General features: G+C 41.4%; 1 protein-coding gene across 5 annotated transcripts in view; it reads left to right on the forward strand.

Moving 5' to 3' along the window:
* Positions 1–21,619, forward strand: part of Wdr33 (WD repeat domain 33) — a 102,446-nt gene that overhangs the window by 34,512 nt on the left and 46,315 nt on the right. Inside the window, exon 8 of one of the 5 annotated variants that reach the window (XM_051163488.1) lies at positions 20,314–20,466. The exons of the other annotated variants lie outside the window; for them this stretch is intronic. Coding sequence (XP_051019445.1) covers positions 20,314–20,318 — 5 coding nt within the window. The 3' untranslated portion in view covers positions 20,319–20,466. Of the gene's footprint in view, positions 1–20,313; positions 20,467–21,619 lie in introns of those variants that run through there. 5 annotated transcript variants of the gene reach the window in all.

Here is a 21,619-nt window from a genome sequence, read left to right on the forward strand (position 1 = left end):
TCTCTCTCTCTCTCTCTCTCTCTCTCTCTCTCTCTCTCATGTTCTCTCTCTCTCTCTCTCTAGATGTATTTATTGTGTATACAGTGTTCTGCCTGCAGGTACTACATGCCAGAAGAGGGCACCAGGTCTCATTATAGATGGTTGTGAGCCATCATATGGTTGTGGGGAATTGAATTCAGTACCTCTGGAAGAACAGCCAGTGCTCTTAAGCTTTGAGCCATCTCTCCAGCCCTGCTGGCCTTCTCTTTACTCTAGTACTTAGTGAGAGAAAATGAACCTACCTATTCACACAGCTTAATATAAAGTACAAGCCAAGCGTGCCTTTAATCCCAGTACTTGGGAGGCAAAGCAGGCAGATCTTTGTTGAGTTCAAGGCCAACGTTCTACAAAGTGAGTTTAGGACAGCTAGGGCTATTATACAGAGAAACTCTGTCTGGAAAAACCAAAAAAGAGACAGAGACAGGAGAGAGAATACAGCACTTTCTCTATGTATAGTTTTTGATTGCTTTCAAGTATGGTTTTTACTAAATAAGCCTCTACTACAAATATTTTTTTTTAGTTTGATAATAGGTTTTTACAATGTGTAAAAGATGTGTTTGTGGTTTGAGTATTCAGAAAAAAAATTGTGATCTTCATTATGAAGAATTTACTTATTGCCTATCTATAACATTTTTACAGCATTCGGTAAAATTCTCCATCTGACAATACACAAACAACATAATCTTTATAATACAGTGTCTGTGTCAGTGTCTTGGTCACTCTTCTGTTGCCATAAGAGGACACCTTGACAAAGACAACTTGTACAAGAGTTTTGGGGGGTTTTCAGTTTCAGAGGGTTAGAGCCTATAAACAGTCATTGGGGAAGATGGCAGCTGCAGGCAGCATGCCACGGAAAACAGTAGCTGAGAGCTTATATCTTGAGATACAAACATGCGAGGAAGCCAGTGGGAACAGTTTGAGTCTTCTGAACAGTCAAAGCTTGTTCCCCGTGACTCACATATTTCAAAAAGACCACACTTTGTTTTGTTTTGTTTTGTTTTGTTTTTTGTTTTTCAAGACAAGATTTCTCTGTGTTGCCTTGGCTGTCTTGAACTCGCTTTGTAGACCAGACTGGCCTCGAACTCACAGGGATCCACCTGCCTCTGTCCCTCCAGTGCTGGATTAAAGGCATGTGCCATGGTTTAAAAGTCCAAAATCTCTAGACTCAAGGCAGGTTCCTGTCACTTTCTGCAAAATCAAAAAGCAGATTACATACTTTCAACATACAGTGACACAGAAGGAGAACTAGGGGCATAGTCAGGAAATACTGGACCAAAGCAAGACTAGAACCCAGCAGGACGAACTCTAAATCCTACAGCTCTGTGTCCGATGTCAAACGGTATAAATGGCTCTGTCCTTTCAGCTGCGACATACTCTCTGCCTCTTGCTTGTGAGTCAAATTGTAGGCTCTTAACTACCGTTAAGTGTCATGTCTGTTTTCCTACTGTCTGCTGCCATGTTTCCTGCCTTAATGGTTATGGACTGCCCTACCCTCTGAAACTATAAGCCCCAAATGAGCGCTTTCTTTGTTAAGTTGCTGTCATCACGGCATCTTATCACAGGGATAGAGAAGTAACTAAGACACTGGAAACTACTCTGGGCAGAAAGTGTGCTAATAGAGAAATACTTCTGACATCTCATTTAATCACACAACCAGGTTGATTCATTTTACACACACCAGTCTATTTTCTATTTTGACCAAGAGTTTGCTGAAGGTGCTTTTCTCTGTTCTATTTCCTGGAAATCCTGGGTCCTCTAAACTCATATATAAGAGGGAAATGACAAAATATAACTTTAGAAATACATCATTTAAGAAATTAATGTTCTCAGTAATGGGTTTATATATGCATTCATATTTTTATAGGAATTTAAAATTTCTTTTAAGCTTTATTCTTTCCATCTTTGCTTACTTAAATGTACATAAAATGCAACATTGTTTTGAAAACAAATGTGCAATCTTGGGATGGCGGAACTGGATGCTGCTGTAATATCTAATATCTCTTTGTTTTTGTTTTGAGACCAGCCTTTACTGTTTAACCCAGGCTGTCCTGGAAATCGTCATTGCCCTGCCCCAAGTGCAAGGATTATAGGTGTGTGCCATATACCTCTCTTCCAGGGTTTTTGTTTGTTTGTTTATTTTGAGACAGGTTCTCACCATTTAGCTGTTGCTCAACTGAAACTCTTAGTAGACCAGGCTGACCTGAAACTCAGAGATCTGCCTGCCTTTTACTCCTGAACACTAAGACTAACGGCATGTGCACACTGGCCTTGGTTTTGTGCTTTAATTATGATTGAGGAGGGACAGTATTGAGGATACAGCTTAGTTGGTGTTTTCTTAATGCACCAAGCCCTGGATTCATCTATAACACCACACAAATGTGTACAAATCTGTTAGCAGGAAACAGGATGATCAGGAGGTTTTTTTTGTTTTTTGTTTTTAAATATTTATTTGTGTGTAGTGCTCTATTTACATGTATGTTTTCATGACAGAAGAGGGTATCAGATCCTATTACAGGTGGCTGTGAGCCACCATGTTGTTGATGGGAATAGAACTCAGGACCTTTGGGACAGCAGCCAGTACTCTTAACCACTGAGCCATCTCTCCAGCCCCAGCCTCTTTTAGTGTAGAGTAACTACCAGCACTATTCCTGAGAGATTCTACTTTAGTCCAGTGCATGCATATATACATACATACATACATACATACATACATACATACATACATACATACGGTTTGTTGTACAAACTATTGGGTGTCTTTTTGTTGAAGTTGTGTTAACATTTTCTTACTGTCAGGGAAATAATATTTAACCAACTGCTTTTCTATGTAGTTTCAAAAGAAAGTTGAGGATGTGGTATTGCCTGTTCAAGGACTCAATCTGAAATATGTACATGTACATGTTGTGTTTCATCAAGACTAGACAACATGGGCTACCCTGCTCTAGTTCTGCCTTACTCATCTAAGCTAAGGTCTCAGTGAGCCTAAAATTTGAGGAGTTAGGGCTATGCTGTCTGGCCAAGCAAAGCCCCAGCCATCCTTTTCTCTCTGAGACCCTTGCAGTGCTGGGGTTCCAGGTGGCACGAGCACACCTGCCCTTTTACCTGGGTGCTGGGCATCTTCTCATTGTGGTGCAGCAGGCGCCATCTTCAGCTTTATGGAGCAGAGCCCGCATTAGCACAAGCTAGTTGCAGACTCTGGTGTGAGGGGTCTTCCCCCTTAGGTTTTGGGGTTACAGGCATGTGCTAATATGCTTGATTTGTACTACTTTTCAGTTGTTCCCCTGCATATGTACACACACACACACACACACACACCACAAATTGTACCTGTTATTTTTTTATGTATTTACACTAAGTCCATCTTAACTACTTCTGTGATAAAATGAAAAATTTCAGGTATCCAGAGATTCCTTCATACCTCTTTCCCATCTTCGAATGCCAAGTTCCTAGCTTTGAAAAATACTTTCATTAAATTATTTTTTCTTTTCCTAGTTTGTTTATGGTTTCCTTTATCTCACCTTTTGTTGGTTAAAACTGTGTTAATTTCTTTGATTGGTTTACCTCAATATTTTTTGAAATATATTTATGATTAACATCATCTGCCAGCTTTCTGCTACTCAGTTAAACATGAGACAAGTCAGTATACCAAACTAAGCGTGCTGGCTTGTTTACATAGCTGTGGCTGCCTGGGGGGCCTAGGTAAGATATCTTGACATCACCAGTTTAAGATCAGTGTAGAGAAAGTAGTGTCAGTTTCTATGATAAACCACTGACCAAAAGGCAACTTGAGGAAAGGGTTTATTTCCTTCATCAAAGGAAGCCAGAACAAGAACCTGGAGGCAAGACTAAAGCAGATCTGCAGAGGATGCTGCTTCTGGGCTTGTTCATTCATTGCTCATTTGGCTTTCTTATGGAGCCTTGAGCCAGAGTTGGCACTGCTTTATTACAGTGGGTCCTCCTATGTCAGTCATCAATCAAGAACATTCTCCACAGACATGCTCACAGGCCAGTATGGTCTTCGCAGTTCTTCAGTTGAAGAGCCCTCCTCTCAGGTGACTCTAGTTTGTCCATTTGGCAAAAACTAAATCACAGTCATAGCAAACATTCATTTTAAAATAACATCTTCCTCCCAACAAAAGCAAAGCAACAACACCAAAAAAGAGAATATAAGGAAGCCCTACTATATATAATAACAACTATACACACTTAACCCCAGATGTTAGTCACAGTTCTAGACCTTAGCAACATGGGACCCTGGGGCAAGGTCTACTGGTGGAAAATGATAATTAATAATAGCCCCTTTGACTTAGTGTGTGAGTTAAACAAGTTCATGAGATCTGTCAAACTAGTTATTGAACATACAGTTTTCAATGAGAGCTTCTGTTAGGTGGTTTACAGAGCTAATTTCACAGCTTCCTAGCATAAAAGTGGTTATTTCAGAGTGTATAGTTAACTCCTTGATGGATTCCAGGATCTCTGCAGAACCAAAATTGCAGATGCTCAAGTTGTTTATATAAAATGGTAGTTGCAGATAGCCTACACATACATATCCTCTCATGCATGCCCTTCTATTTATTTTGAAGCTATAGAGTAAAATCAGTGCGTTAGGGGGCTGGAGAGATGGCTCAGTGGTTTGAGAGCATTGGATGCTCTTCGAGAGGGCCTGGGTTCAATTCCTAGCACCCACATAGCAGCTCACAACTGTCTGTAACTCAAGTTCCAGTGGATCCGACTCCCTCACACAGACACTCATAGTGTTTCACTCCTCATATCACAGGTGTGAGATTGTTTTAGTTTGCAGATATGGGACACATGGTTACAAATGGTTGCCTTTATTTTGTAGTACTGGGATTTCGTGTATATTAGCCTATATCCCAAGCCTCTTTTCTTTTGTTTATTAAAGATTATTGTTCATTATTGTACAGACTTTAATATAGAAGTAATATATAAATGCAGCCATTGGTCTGTACAAGAGTGAAGTTTTGGTTTTACCAAACATTTAATGATCTGTCTTGTTATGATTATTCACTGTGACAAAGATGTACTTTGTTCTTTGGTGATACACATTTAGATAGTCTTCCCTTTCTCCTGCATCACTTGTAATCATCTTAGTTTTCTGCCTTGTTCAGATACAATTTTGTGACTTGGCAAAGTACTGTAAGTAAACAGGGATGCTGTAGACACTTACCAATTAACTTAATTTCTCCCCCATTTTTTTCTCCACACCTTGGATATGAAAGTAGAGAGTCTTGGAGGGAAAAAGCCTTGGCCTTTTTTGTACCTATAGATAAGATTTAAGTATAGAGCTTTAATATTTCATTAGAGTTCTTCCCAAGCTTGGTACCAAATGTTTTTAAACAAAATCTCAATTTACCAATAAAGACTTGGAAGCCAGATGTTGGTGAAAACCTACTAGCTCAGGCATTGAAAGCACCCAGCTGACCTTCGTCCATTAACCTCTCCCCAATCCCTTCTGTCTATCACACGTCAGCCCAACAACTGGCTGGCTGGAATATAAAGAGATGCTGGTTGGATGTTGCAGTGCTGGAGCCACGTTCATGCCTAGGACAAAGACAGTGCAGGGTCTGACCAAGCAAGTAGAGAAGACAAGTATCATAATAAAGGAGATGTCTGGAATTGAAGAACATTTTTAGGTTTTTTGCATTTAACTCCTGCTCATTTCTTGAGGCTTTGTAGCACAACACTCAGGTTTAGTTGCTTTTCCTTGGTCCCCAATTATTAAGTAGTTGTGAGTTTGATGTTAATAATATTCTAGGGCCTGGAGAGATGGCTCAGTGATTGAGAGCACTGGCTGCTCTTCCAAAGGTCCTGAGTTCAATTCTGACCAACCAACCACATGGGGGCTCACAGCCATCTATAATGAGCTCTGATGCCTTCTTCTGGCATGTAGGTGCACATGCAGATAGGGCATCAATATACATTAAACAAACATAAATAAAATTAAAAACATTAAAAAATACTATTTTGTAATCTTTTTTCCTTCTGATCAAATCATTTCACTTAAGTTCCAAAAATTGATGTAGACTATCCCATTTACATATTTTTCAAATATACTGCTGGTGTGAATTTTGAGCTTGAATGCTTTATAGTTATAATATTTTAATTTCTCTTTGAGATGCAAACTACCAGTAATCTTCTGAGTGATTTGGCTGATTGAGTTCTAGCCAGTAAATTATTACATCAATTGCCATAAAATACTGTATTTTGTAGAATTTTCTTAAGTATAATCTCTTTTCTTTATATTTAATCTTTTAAAAAAGGCATTGGGGAGGTGGCTTGTTTGGTAAAGTGTTTGGTATATAAGCACAAATACTCATGGCCTGTGCCTGAAATCCTGTAGTGCACAGAGGCAGAGACTGGAGAATCCCTGCAGCTCCCTGGCCAGCCAGCCTGCCTTACTGCTGAGCTTGAGGTTCAGTGAGTCCGGAAGACACCCACTGTCGAGCTCTGGTTTTCCCACGTTCATGTGTACATACCTCCCCCAGTGTAGGCCACAATGTGTTCTTCTCTAATGAAGAATAAAATGATAGAAGTTTGATTTAGGAAGCTGGAAATTTAAGCTTGTTGAAATGTTAAGTAATTGAAAGGCTAGTCTGAAGGAAGACTGGTTTAAGTCTTTAACAAGGAAGCATGTGGGAAAACTGATTATTATACATGGTAGAGTTTGTCACAAGTTTTGGGGTCTGAACTTGCAAGTGACATTGCCCCACACAGCATAGTGATGTTTTCATACTAGAATTTAATATATGCTAAAATTTGCTAGATAATGTCTATATTTTGAAAGTTAAAATTCAGAGATTTATAGAAAACTAGATTCAGTGGAAAAATCAGCCATGGTAGTGTGTTATAAATGTAGGTTGAAAGACATGATCTTACTTTGAAAATGTGCATTGTACCTCAGGGTAACTCTTTATTATTTGTTTGTTTGTTTGTTTGTTTGTTGAGACAGGATCTTAACTACCTACACATACAGAGTACCAGACTCTGGCTGGCCTAGTACTCGCTTTGTAGAATAGGCTGGTTCCCCATTTCATAGGTAACTGACTCTGCCTCCTAAGTGCTGACAGTAAAGGTGTGTGCTACCACACCTGGCTTAATTTTGTTTTTAAAATTTTATGTATGTGTATATATACATATACACATTAACACATATAATATGTATAATTTCTTATATACATAATTTATATCTATATGAATGTTTTACCTTCATGTATGTATTGTGTGCATACATGTCTCCTCTGTACCTGAGGATGTTAGATGTTTCCTCTGTACCTGTGGAGGTTAGATCCCCGAAACTGGATCAAGTCATATAATTATAAACAGCCAAATGAATCCTGGGAAGTGAACCCTGGTCGTCATCTGCAAAAACAGCAAGTACTGTTAACTGCTGAGTCATCTTTACATAGTAGGCTCTGGGCCAGCCAGTGTGATAGTGATTCCCACTTCAAAGAAGGAAGGGGGAAAAAAAAAAAAGAATTCAAGACCAGTGTGAACTAGAACAGCAAAACCTGAAACCGCCAGTTTGGGTTTGAATTGGATGATAACCTCATAGGTTTATTTCATTACTTCTGCTTGTTTCATGTGTTTCCGCCAACCTAAAAAGAGGAGTCGGGTTCTATTTCCAATAACACTTCATGTGTAGTAGCAACAAAGAGGCCAGTTTTTCTTAGTCAAAACTCAACATTGGTGTAAATACCTAAAAGAGCATTTTAGATCTCACACGAGGTTCAAGCTCACATCTGCCATGGACAGGGAGGAAGTCCTAAATCATGGGCAGCATGCACTTATTTGTTCCATATTTCCACACTCTAGACATGTCTTATTTTATTTTTTTATTTTTAATAGGCTTTGTCTCACTATGTTGACCCAGGGTGGCCTCAGTCTCCCAGGAATTATCTCCCTCTGCCTCCTAAGTGCTGGGGTTAAAGGTGTGTGCCACCAGGTCTGGTTCTTTTTTTTTTTTTTTAAGATTTATTTCTTTATTATTATGTTCACAGTGTTCTGCCTACACATATGCCTGCATGCCAGAGAGGGCATCAGGTCATATTATAGATGGTTGTGAGCCACCATATGGTTGTTGGGAATTGAACTCAGGACCTCTGGAGGAGCAGTCAGTGCTCTTAACCTCTGAGCCATTTCTCCAGCCCTGGGTCTGGTTCAGTTTGTTGGGTATTGGTCTTTTTCTTTGTTTGCTTGCTTGTTTTGTAAACCACAGTATTTTTGTTTACAGCCAAGCTTATAGTTGACTACATATTTTCTTCCTGTTCTTAGGGCAGAGATGGCTACCATTTTACTTATTCCCTTCAACTTCTGTAGGACTTCTTGGTTTTGTTTCTGTCGCTTTTTATTCCAGTGCTGGCAGTCAAGCCCAGTGTTTTGCATTGTATGTAGTAAACGCTCTCCCACTGAACTCATCCTCGGCATCCTTTAATGTCTGTCTTTTAGGCTTTATATTTTTAGGTATGGTTGTTTGGCCTTTATGTGTGTTTGTCTGTGTATAGTGTGTGTACCTGGTGTTCATGGAAGCCAGAAGAGGGTGCCAGGTCCCCTGGAGCTGGAGTGGTTGTGAATTGCCATGTGGTCCTCTGGAGCGGTGGGCAGCACTCTTACCTGCTTAGCCATCTTTCCATCTCTAAAATGTGTACATCTTTGACAGGACCCATGCTTGTGCAGCAAGCTTCTTTTGTGTTACAGAAGCTGCTTGCTTCTACTAAGTTTGCATTTTCAGCTTTTATACTTCTTGTCTGGTGTGGCTAATAGTTAACAAAAATAGCATGGATGTGCAAAGTAGGATATTTTCCACATTAAAAATGTCTTTTTTGACTGAATGGCATGCACTTAGTTTGCATTTTGTGGCTCTAGAGTCCATTTCCAACAACAGTAGCACCAGCAGCAGTCTTCTATGAAAGGCCAGGTGACAGAATGAATGCTTGTCATGGTAGCTAATGCCCAGAATGAGGGAAATCAGAAGTCCGTGGTCATTCTTGACTACACAGGGAGTCTCAGGCCAGCCTTAGCTTCACAAGACTCTTCCTGGGGAGAGGGGTGTGAGCCTTAGCTTGACCTATTTTTTTCCTGAGAACTAACTTACTAACTACATAGTTGAGTAGTTAAGGGAAACACTTTTTGCACTTAGGCAGTTTTCAGTGTGATTGCCAGTGATGTTTTATATTTCATTACTTAGTACTGGTTAGTATGGTATACCAAAGCCTTCCAGACCCTTCTCTGAATTAGAAAATGCATATTATTCATTTATAGTTTTACAAATGTATTTATTCACTTTAATATTTATTTGTGTGTACATTCACTTGTTTCTGTGGCTGTGCAGGTGTATACATGTGGCTTTAGTGCTGGAGGTGGCTTCCTCAGTTACTCTCCATCTTATTTTTTGAGACAGGTCTGTCCTTGAGCCTGGAGTTGACTTAGCCAGCTTTAGTGGCTGGCCAGTGAGCCCCAGATCTCTTTCTGTTTCTGCCTTCCCAGTGGTGGCCTTACAGGCTCCTGTCACTGGGCCTGTCTGTATGTGGGTTCTGTGGATGGAAACTCAGCTCTTCTTGGGTGCCAAGCACAGCAGTGCTTGCCCATTCTTCAGCCTTCATCTGTGTCTTAGAGTACTTTGTAAGTAGAATATGTTGATTAATTTCATCCTACCATTAGGGCGAATAATTTTTTGTTTTAGGGTGTTTTTGTTTGTTTGCTTGTTTTGGCTTTTCAAGACAGGGTCCTGGCTATACTGGAGCTCACTCTGTAGACCAGGCTGGTCTTAAACTTACCGAGATCCACCTGCCTCTGCTTCCTGAGTGCTGGGATTAAAGCGTGCATCACGCCTGGCTGCATTCACAAATGTTAATGCCCTTCAGTCCAATATCACTAGGAACATAGTGAAAACAACTGGGTTAAAAAAAATACTGTACTACATTTATTTGTTTGTGGTGTGGGTACTTGCATGCCATAGCACACTGTGGAGGATAGGACAGCCCATGAGAGTGGATTTCCTCCTACTCTGTCTGAGGGTCTGGAAAATGAATTTAGTTTGTCAGGCTTGGAAGCAGGTGGTTTTACCCTCTGAGCCATCTTAAGGGCCCTAGTTGGTTGTTTACTTATTACAACAAAATGTACAGGTCATAGGGAATTTGGAGTGTCTCAGTAGAGGATGTGGTCTAAAGCGCTTATTACAGGGCTTTTCACGTCGCCATATACTAGGGATTGCTAGGTATGGACTACTGCTTAACTGCATCCACATCACAGGATGTGGTCTTTGATTAGGTAGCTTAGGAGGGCATTTAATGGGGTGAGGCTTGCTCTGGATTTAATGCTGTCAGATCAGAAGTAGAGGCAATTCTGTGATTATCATATTTGTATATGTAGAGTAAACCTGAATGAGGACAGGTATGTAGTTAGTAAAGAGTTGTTTGGAGAATAAAATGGATGTACACATCGACTTGCTGTGTTTGCGTTGTTACCTTGCTTTGCCTTGCTTTCCTGTGATCTCAGAATCACCTCATTTGTTACAGATAGATGGTCAGTGAGGTTGACCAAGAGAGGCTTAAATAGGAACTTGAAATCAGTTTCCAGGGAAAAGGAATTGCCCCCCACACACCCCAAGCCTCTCCTTGTTGTGGGGAGGTAAGAAGAATGTAGTGGCAGTGATGTGTGGTTACATAGCAAGCGGGGCAAGCCTCATCAATGATGAAGTTACGTTTTTATAAAGCAGCAGCTGGGATACATTTGGTGGCATATTAGCCCACGTGTGCTGGGCTTTGTTTTGGGGTATTGTTTTTGTTTTTTATTTCGAGACAGAGTTTCTCTTTGTTATAGCCTTGGCTGTCCTGTATTCTCTTTGTAAACTAGGCTTGAATTCACAGAGATCTGTCTGCCTTTGCCTCCTGAGTGCTGGGATTAAAGGCGTGTGCCACCACCACCCAGCTACATATGCTGTGCTTTTACCTGGCTGTAAAGAAATAGTTTAGTGGAGACCAGAGCGATGACTCAGTGGCTAAGAGCAATTGCTGCTCTTGCAGAGGACCTGGGGTCAGTTCCCAGCAACTACATGGTGCCTCACAACTATTCATAACTCTTGATTCTAAAGGATCATTCTCCAAAAGACTCATGTACATAAAACTGAAAAAAAAATAGTTTTGTCATTGAAGTATGAATATGTTTTCTTAAGAAATAAGACATACGGGGGTAGGGCAGTGCGGGAGAGATGGCTCAGAGGTTAAGAGCACTGACCGCTCTTCCAGAGGTCCTGAGTTCAATTCCCAGCAACCACAGGGTGGCTCACAACCATCTAATGAGATTTGGTGCCCTTTTCTGGCGAGAAGTCACACATGCAGGCAGGACATTGTATATATAGTAAATAAATAAATCTTAAGAAAGAAAGCAAGAGCCAGGCGTGGTGGCGCACCCCTTTAATCCCAGCACTCGGGAGGCAGAGGCAGGTGGATCACTGTGAATTCGAGGCCAGCTTGGACTACAAAATGAGTCCAGGACAGTCAAGGCTACACAGAGAAACCCTGTCTCGAAAAAAACAAAAAACAAAACAAAACAAAAAACAACAACAACAAAAAAGAAAGCAAGAAGACAAAGAAGGCAGGAGAGCTTGCTTAGTGGTTAAGAATGGTTGCTGCTCTTCCATAGGGTCCAAGCTTGGTTTCTAGCACTCACATTGCATGACTAACAATAACCTGAAATTTCAGCTCTTGAGGATCACATGTCATCTTCTGCATACATGTCACATACATAAAAATAAATCTTCAAGAAAAAAGAGACTGGAAATGTAGCATGGGAGCCAGAGTGTTTGGCTTAGCATATGCTAAGCATTGAGTTCAATCCTGAGCATTGCATGAATCAGGCATACTAGTGAATGCATTGAATCCCAGTGCTCAGGAGGTAGAGGAAGGAGGATCAAAGGTTCAAGGTTGCTATAAACTACAAAGTAAGTTTGGCTATATGAGTTATTTCTCAAAAAGCAAATAAAACTGAAAAATAACTGAGTTTTCCAACATTAGTTTATTTACATTTTTCTTTCTTTCTTGTGTATGTGTGTGTGTCCGTGAGCTGTATGAGCGTATGTGTTTCATATGTGTGATGGAGGCTAAAGAGGGTCAGGCCGTCTGTAACTGGAGCTACAAGTTATCTTAGGTACTTTTCTATTGCTGTGATGAGACACATGACCAAAGCAACTTACAAAAGAATGCATTTAGTTGGAAGCTTGCTTATAGTTTTAGAGAGTGACTCCAGGGACCACTGTGGTGGGGAACATGCCATCAGGCAGGTAGGTAGGCATGGCTCTGGAGCCATAGCTTAGAGCTGCATCTTATTCAGATTGGGGGGAGGGGGTAGAGGAGAGAGGGAGAATGAGAATAAGAGAGGGAGTGTGTGTGTTTGTATTTGTGTCTTGGGGTTGAGACAGCCTGGCCTGGCCTGGCCTGGGCTTTTAAAACCTCAAAACCCTCCACCAGTGACACACCTCCTAAAGGTTGACACACCTGATCCTTCCAAAAACAGTTCCACCAACTGAGGACCAAGCAGAGTCCATGGGGGCCATTTCTCATTCAAATCATGACACAGTGTGAGCTGTCACAAAGGTCCTGGGAGTTAAACCTCGATCCTCTTGATAGCAGGAAAGCAGAGGAGTAGACTTTACTAAGTGTATTGTCTAAAAATTAAGTTTTAAGTTGTTTCTTTACAGTTGGCTAGAATCAACTGTTTTATATATGAGCCAACTTCACAGCAAACAATAACTGTCAAAGACTTAAACGCTTTGAAGGAATGTAAACTGTTATGGTATACTCACAAGGTATACCAATTGTGACATTCATTCCCTGTAACCTCACTCAAGATGACTATGGACAAAGAAAGAAGGTTTGTTTTGGTTTTCTTTTTGTTTTTTTCGAGACAGGGTTTCTCTGTGTAGCCTTGGCTGTCTAGACTCGCTTTGTAGACCAGGCTGGCCTCGAACTCACAGTGATCCACCTGCCTCTGCCTCCTGAGGGCTGGGATTAAAGGTGTGCACCACCACACTTGGCGAAAGGATTTTTTGTTCTTGCTTTGGTTTTGCTTTGTTGGGGATGGAGTCCAGGGTTCACAGATGCTAGTAGCACTGACATCTTCATGGTGGTATAAATGATGACCAGAGATATTTGCTTTGAAAGCACTGCACACTTGCATGATAGGATAGAGGCTATTCCTGTATGATTAGGTAATTATTGTGATTATAAATTGATTTTTAACCATAATTTGTACTGAACATTCATGAAAATATAGTGATATCTTTAAAACATGGAAGGTTTTGTAATAAAGTTTGTCTTTTTAAAAAGCTCCAAGATAGTTAGGTCTCCTCCATATTTTCATGATAAACCAAGTATATTCTCTTTTGTGTGTGTAATTTCATTTTGTTTTTGATTTTTTGCGACAGGGTCTCTGTAGTTCTGGCTGTTCTGGAGCTCTCTGTGTAGAGCAGAGTGGCCTTGAACTCAGAAATTATTGTTGCCTCTGCCTCCTGAGTGCTAGGATTAAAGGAGTATGCCACCACACCCAGCTGAGGACATTTTCTAACAATGAGTTCCTTATGTAAGTGTGTGTGGTGTAAGTGTGTGCACATTCTCATGTGTGCGTGAGGCCAGAAGTCAGCCTTGAATATAGTTTCTCAGCCATCTGCATTTTGTTGTTGTTGAAACAGGGTATCTCTTTGCGGCTTAGATATTTTAAGTAGGCTAGACTGGCCTGCCAGCATACCTCCCCAGCTGAGCTTATAAGAATACTTTAAAAAAAAAAAAGAATGTTATGGGTGTTTTCCCTGCATGTATTTCTGTGTGCCACATGCATATCTGGTTCCTGGGGAGGTGAAAAGGGCATGGGACTGGGAATGAGACAGTGCTGAGCTGCCATGTGGTTCCTCAAAGCAGCATTTTGAACAACTGAGCCACCTTTCCAGCCACAGGAGCATGCTTCTGGTTTTGTTTTTGTTTCCGGTTTTTTGAGACATGGTTTCTCTGTGTAGCCTTGGCTGTCCTGGACTTGCTTTGTAGACAAGGCTGGCCTTGAACTCACAGCGACCTGCCTGCCTCTGCCTCCTGAGTGCTGGGATTAAAAGCGTGGGGTTTTTGTTGTTGTTGTTGTTGTTGTTTTGTTTTGTTTGTTTGTTTGTTTTTAACATATGGATTCTGAGATAAACTCAAGTCCTCATGCTTGTGTGGCAGACACCACCTGCTGAGTCACCTTGCCGTCCCCTTACACCACACTCTCACACAGTTAAGTAAGAGTTGAGAGCACATCTGGTTAGTATTTGATCTGTAACACAACTGAACAAGCAAGACAGATGTCTTCAAGCAGCAACAGTAATGAGGCATGGTGACACTCTCAGGAGGCAGCGGCAGGTGGATATCTGTTCAAGGTCAGCCTGCTTTATATGGTGAGTTCCAGGCCAGCCAAGGTATCCCTCATACCTCCCCCCAAAAAGAAGTAGAAAAATGTTATATACGGTAATGAAGTCTTTGTTGTTTTCCAGAACCCAGAAAACAAAACAATTAATGTGGAATGTAGAAGCATAGTAAAATTAAAAAATTTATTTATATGGAACAAACTTAAGAATTTAAAACTTGGGCTTGGAAAGATGGCTCAGCTTAGGTGCAGAGGACCTGGGTTCAATTCTCAGCACCCACATGACAGTTTACAAATATCCTGTTTCAGGGATCCAACACCCTTACACAGACATATACATGCAGCCAAATCACCATGTACATAAAATATAAATCAATTTTTAAAAATTTAAGAAATTTAGCCAGGTATGGTAGTGCACACTTGTAATCCCAGCACTCAGGGAGGCAGAGACAGATGGATCTCTGTGAGTTTGAGGCCAGCCTGGTCTATATAGTGAGTCCAGGACAGCCAAGACTACAAGAGAAACCCTGTCTCGGGGAAAGGGGTGGGGGACAAACAAACAAACAATTTAGGCCAGCCTGAAATTTGTAAAGTAGCTTAGACTGGCCTTGAACTCACACCGTTATTACCAGTCATGAATCACCATGTCTGGCAGCATTTTATTTTATTTATTTTTGTTTTTTTGAGACAGGGTTTCCTGTGTAGCTTTGCCTGTCCTAGAACTTACTCTGTAATCTAGGCTTGCCTGAAACTGACAGAGATCTACCTGCCTCTGCCTCCCGAGTGCTGGGATTAACGGTGTGCGCCCTCACTGCCTAGATGGCTGACAGTTTTAAAACAAGATTTTCACAGAAAAAAGCTAAAAACTGTTTCACACAAAAAGCCTGGTTCAATTAGGATTTGGTTTTAGTTTTACTGTGCTGGAAAGAGAATTCAGGGTTTTGTGTGTGATAGACAAACGTGTCATTGAATTATGCCTACAGTCTATTTTGTGTGTGTGTGTGTGTGTGTGTGTGTGTGGTGCTGTATGTGTGTTGGGTGTGTGTATTTCTTTGTGTGTGTGTGTGTGTGTGTGTGTGTGTGTTCCCGTCCCTGTGTGTACCTGTGTCTGTCTGTCTGTGTGGCAGTGCATTCCTGAAAGCCTTACTGGCTTTTCAGACAGCCTAGACTCCAGAGCTAGATGCTGTTTCAAGAAGTCAAACCAAGACCCTTGTTTACATCTTTTCTGAAACTGATGAGAACCAGTTTGCACCAAGTCTGTCTTATGTTTCTCTGTAAAAGGAAGGATAAGGTCTGGAAAATGGACCAATTCTTTAAAAAAAAAAAAAAAAATTAAAGAGGAATAAACGGGTAGGTGTATTACCACCTTTAAAATACAGCAGCAGAGCCCACACAATGGCTCAGCAGGTAAATGTACTCGCCAACTAATCTCCATGACAACCTGAGTTTTGTTTTTTGTTTAGGACTTGAATGATGGAGAAACAATCCCCTGAAAGTTGTTCTCTAACTTCCATATACATTTAGTGAAATGTGTGTGTCCTCTCCCAAATAATAAATGTTAGCCGGGGGGGGGGGGGGGGGGGGAAGCTGTTTATAGTGGTTGAGCCTCTTCCCTCCAACAGCTCCAGAATTCTAGCTATATAATCTTCTTTATGGGACTCCTGGAATTTTTTTAAAATGCCATGTTAATAGACTTATGAAGTGTATTATGCATGCATGCATGTTTATTTGGGCATATCCCTGTGTGTAAATGCACATGCATATGAACACCTGGGGTTCATATCAGGAGTCTATCTTGATTGCTTTCTAATTTATTTATTGAGGTAGGGTCTCTCTTGAATTCAGAGCTTGTACCAGCCAGCCTGCCCCAGTGAGCCCCCATCTCACCTTCTGCACCCTTGGCCACTGTTGGCATTTATGTGGGCTCTGGGGATGATCTGCACTCATGCTATGTAGCAGATATTTTAACCACTGAGTTATCTCCAGAGTTCTAGCTCTTTCTTGATGTACTTTAAACATTATTCAGCTATGGCCAACAGTGCTGGTTTTGAATCATGTCTTTGCCAGTGGGGAAGTCTTAGCTTGTGTCTCCACGTCTGAATTATGGTTAATGGTAGTCTCCTCACTGTTGTGAGGGTCACAGGTATGCACAGAAGGCATTCTGCACAGTGCAGGGAGAGCACATGAGTGTTGCTTACGTAAATACACTAAGAGAAGATATTAAAAAGCAAAGCATGAGTATGGAAAAGAACGTACATTTTAGTAGATAGAAGAGGAAGAGGAGCTGGGCATGGTGGCGCACACCTTTAGTCCCAGCACTCAGGAGGCAGAGGCAGGAGGATCTCTGTGAGTTTGAGGCCAGTTTGTTCTACAAAGAGAGTTCCAAGACAGTCAGGGCTGTTACACAGAGAAACCCTGTCTCGGGCAGAGGAGGTTAGAAGTGATTACAAGGTGGTAAAAGATTTGTTTAAGGGAAACCGGTTGAGAGAATAGGATATGATTATACTGTTTGTTTTTTTGTAGTGACTCTCACGTGAGGTGTGTCATTGATAAAGATAATTGTGTATAGCCCACGAGTATATAAATATAACACGACTTTCTGTTTCGAGAACATGGTCCAATGATATACTTCTGGCTGTCTGGAAATCTGCCTCTGCCTCTGTCTCAAATATTGAGGTTAAAGATGTGTGCTATAACTTGAAGGTTTAAAAAACATTATTTCTTTGTTTGTTTTTGAGACTGGGTTTCTCTGTGTAGCTCTGGCTGTCCTAGAACTCACTTTGTAGACCAGGCTGGCCTCAAACTCACAGTGATCTGCCTGCCTCTGCCTCATTGAATGCCTCACTGCTCAGCTTCCTTTCTTGCTTCAACACATCATTACCTTATTTTTGCTCCATATGCATGACTTTAAAATAGCTTAAGTCATGGCTCTGATAAACCTTTTAGGATATCATTTCATATGATTAAAGGTATGAGCCACCACCTCCCGGCTCCTTTTATATTAATCCTCATATCTTTGCCGTCCTGTCAGAATTATGGGCTTACTTAAAGAGAATTCACTTCCTAGATTTCCATCTCTAGGTTTATTTTACTGTGTGTGCTTGTCCACTAGCTTTGTTTGGGAAACTAGTGTCACAATGTAGTTAGTTCCAGGTGGCCTTGTTCTCCTGCCCCTACTTCCCAAAGATTGGCAGTATGTGCGTGCACTACCACACTGGGCCTTTGTCTTTTAAATACACACTTTTTAGTCTTTCCTGACCCATTAGCTACTTTTTAAAGTTCTAGGTAGGTAAATTCTTGTTTGTTGAGCTATTATACTGAGTTTTACTTTATAGATTTGTAGCTGAGTGATTTTTTTCCATTGCTGTGTTTTAATAGGGTTATAGTGTCTTGGAATATGAGCTGTTTATTTTGAAATGTTTTTTAAATACAGAGTTTCATGTATCCCAGGCTACCTCAAACTCATATGTATCAGGGTGCTCTTGAACTTGTAGTCTATGCAATGCTGGGATTCATATTCAGCTTTTGTGAGGGTTAGGCAAGTATTACACCAACAAAAAATCTTTATTGCCACCCCTTATTTTGTACAGTAAAAAGTTATTACCAGTGCAAGTGAGTACAATAGATTGGCTGTGGATGTTGGCGGACAGTTTTGGGAGTCCGGTGTCTTTCCACTTCAGGAACCAGGAATCTAACTCCTTTTGTTGGGCTTTTGAACATTTTTTGTTGTGGTTTTAGTTTTTTTCCAGCACTGAGGATCCAACTTGAGACAAGTGCTCTGACCTAGGCGTGCGCGCGCGCACACACACACACACACACACACACAACCCCCTAATAGGATTTCTTTGTGTAGCCTTTGCTGTCCTGGTCTCACTCACAGAGATCTGCCTGCTTCTGCTTCCCCGAGTGCTTTGAACATTTTTAACAGTCATTTTAATAAGGGTAAAAATCAAATACTTGAGTTAGTGTCATGGATGAGATGCACGCCTATAACCCCAGCACTTGCCAGGCTGCGGTAAGAGTGATGCCAGCCAGGGCTACATAGTGAGTTCAGTCCACACTGGGCTGCAGAGTGAGGTCCTGTTTCAACAACAGAACCACCAGATCCTCCATTATGAATATTTGTGACTTAGACTTTTATTGCCTCACCTGTTTATCCGTCACCCTTTGCTTATTTTATTTTATTATTGATGTTCTTAAGATTGTGCAGTAAAAGAAAACTTTTTTCAAAGTTTCTATGTATGTATGTATATTTTTATGTGCATGTGTGTGTGCCCAGAAGAGTTTATATGTATCAGGTGCACGCAGGTGCCAACAGAGGCCATTGGCTCTCCTGGATCTGCTTTTGTGTGTGCAGGGAGCTAACCCTGAATCCTCTGCAAGAGCAGTTAGTGCTCTTAGCTGCTGAGCCATCTCTCCAGACCCATGGAAACCTTTCCTAAGTGCAGAAGAGGTGAGAGGCCTTTATGCTGCCAAGCTGCTTTGACTTTGGGTTCATATTGCCTCTGATAACAGGCTAAGTTGAGTTCAGAAGCTGGGAGCCACACTGTTGCACATAACTGGCTAGCCAACCGCTTTTCACTGGGACACGGTGATCATGTGATTTCTGTGTGCTTACCTCATAAAAGATGCACAATACAGCTGCACTGTGAAGGAAACAACCACCCCACTGGTGCCTGCTTTTGGTATATGTTTAACCAGGTTCATTCCACCTGGTTAAAAGGATCAACTTTGGTGTTGACTTGTCCTGTAAGGCTGGGAAAATCACAATTGATGACAATAACAGCAGACATAGCATCACTGACCTGTGTGGCTCTCACTTATGAGTTGGTTTTATGGGCAACTCCATTTCCTAACCAACCCAGCTGAAGACCAAGTGCAGGGCTAAGGTCTTCCCTCCAGTCATGTACGGTAACACATGTGCTGTTTGTGCAGCCACCGGAAGCTGGAGAAGTGTAAGGTCCATGCAGATGCACTAGTGTTTGGAGGTGGAGAGCCAGGAGAGAACTGGGTGAGATTAAGGAAGAAGTGAGTTCTCCTGAGTGTTTCTACTTTTTACAAAAGTAGTGAGTGTTCATTGAAAATTTAAACTGGAATTAAAGTAGTAAAATGTCATTCTTGTAGTCCTCTTTCAGTCTCATGCCCAGGTAAGCACTGTTTTGTTAATAGTGTTTTTGTGGACTCCCCCACCTCTCTTCTGTTTTGAACAAAAATACTACAGAGTTGAGGCTGGTTTAATGTCTGTTTATCCTGCTTTGCCATCCAAAGTGCTGGGAGTTTGAGCAACATGCCTGGCCTTGTTTCTATCTTCCCAGAGTTACTATACAAATATATACATACTGGTTGTTCAAGACAGGGTTTCTCTGTGTAGCCCAGGCTGTCCTGGACTCACTTTGTAGACCAGGCTGGCCTCGAACTCACAGAGATCCACCTGCCTCTGCCTCCTAAGTGCTGGGATTAAAGTCATGCACCACTATGCCTGGCTTTTTAAAAAATTACCCCAGGAAGTATTTTACATTGAGCTGGGTGTGGTTGTGCACACCTTTAATCCCAGCACTCTGGAGGCAGAGGCCGGCAGATCTCTGTGAGTTCGAGGCCAGCCAGGTCTACAAAGCAAGTTCAGGAAAGCCAAGGCCACACAGAGAAGCCCTGTCTTGAGGAGGGCAGAGAAAGTATTTTACATTGCTCATATCCCTCATCCCATCCCCATATTCCTTGAACTCAGGAATCTCCTGCTTTCATGTCCTGGAGTTAAAAGCCAAAGCCACGAATTTTGCTAAGACAGGATTTTTGTGTTGTTGTTTGCTTTTTTAAGATTTATTTATTTTTATGTATATTGGTGTTTTGCCTGCATGTGTGTCTGTGAAGGGTGAAGGTGCCAGATCGCTTGGAGTTGGAGCGACAGGCAGTTGTGAACTGCCATGGGATTCTGGGAATTGAACCCGGGAAGAACAGCCAATTTTCTTAACCTCTGAGCCATCTCCCCAGCCCCAAGACACAAGGATTTTTACTTTGTTTTTCTGGGTGTAGGGGCAGGGGATGGGAGGAAGGTGGGATTTCATTTTGTAACATTGTGGTGGTCACGGCGCACAGACCGTGGTGACCTGGAACTGGCACTAGCCCTTCTCCACCATGTATGGCTTTGCTAAGACAACGTTTTATTCTAAGGTTCTTCATACTTTAGATTTGTAACATCAGGGTGTGTAATTATTTACACTCTGGGAAGATAACTTGTCTTCAAAAGTCATTTAACAGTATTTAAGAAAATACCATTTTAGGAAATCTCCATGTTTAATTAAAATATCTTATTTTTATTTTATGTGTATGAGTATTTTGCCTGCATGTATGCATGTGCAGTTGTGGGACACTGGACCTTCTCCCACTCCCCACCCCAGGTCCCTTGGAACTATTAAAGATGGTTGTAAGTTACCCTGTGCTTGCTGGGAAGTGAGCCAAGGAACATCAAGTGCTTTTAAACTACCTCTCCAGCTACTCCATATTCCAATTAAAAGAGTTCCATGCTTACGTTTGTGTGCCTCAGTGTATGGATGTGGACCACTTGTGTGCAGGTGGGAGGTTTGGAGCCGCTCTGCAGGAACCAAACTCAGACCCTCTGTAGAAGCAGTCAACTCTCTAGAGCTACTTGTAACGCCACTGCTGAGATTTTTTAACCACAGTTGATTTTTTTTTTTAAGATTTATTTATTTTATGTATGAGTGCTCTTTTTGCACGTACACCTGCATGCCAAAAGAGGGCATCAGATCATACTGTAAATGGTTGTAAGCCACCATATGATTGCTGGGAATTGAACTCAGAACCTCAGGAAGAGCCCACAGTGCTCTTAACCGCTGAGCCATCTCTCCAGCCCTTAATCTTACTTTCTTTAATTACAAAAATACCACAGCTGTGCGCACTAAGAAAGGCAGAGGCAGATGGAGCTCTCTGAGTTCAAAGCCAGCCTAATTTGTAAGGTCCAGGACAGCCAAGGCTACACAGAGAAACCCTGTTTTTGAAACCCCCCACCCCCAAAAAAAGGGTAAAACCTTTCTATTTAAGGAAGGATTTTCATAGTGTCAGAATCTGCCAGTCTTCTCCAGAGATCTGTGAAGATATTTTTTATTTAAAAACTGTGCTTATTAGAATGTCAAATAACAACTTTTTTGTCTGCCGGGCA

This window comes from Acomys russatus, chromosome 20, assembly GCF_903995435.1.
Source record: "Acomys russatus chromosome 20, mAcoRus1.1, whole genome shotgun sequence".
Lineage (NCBI taxonomy): Eukaryota > Metazoa > Chordata > Mammalia > Rodentia > Muridae > Acomys > Acomys russatus.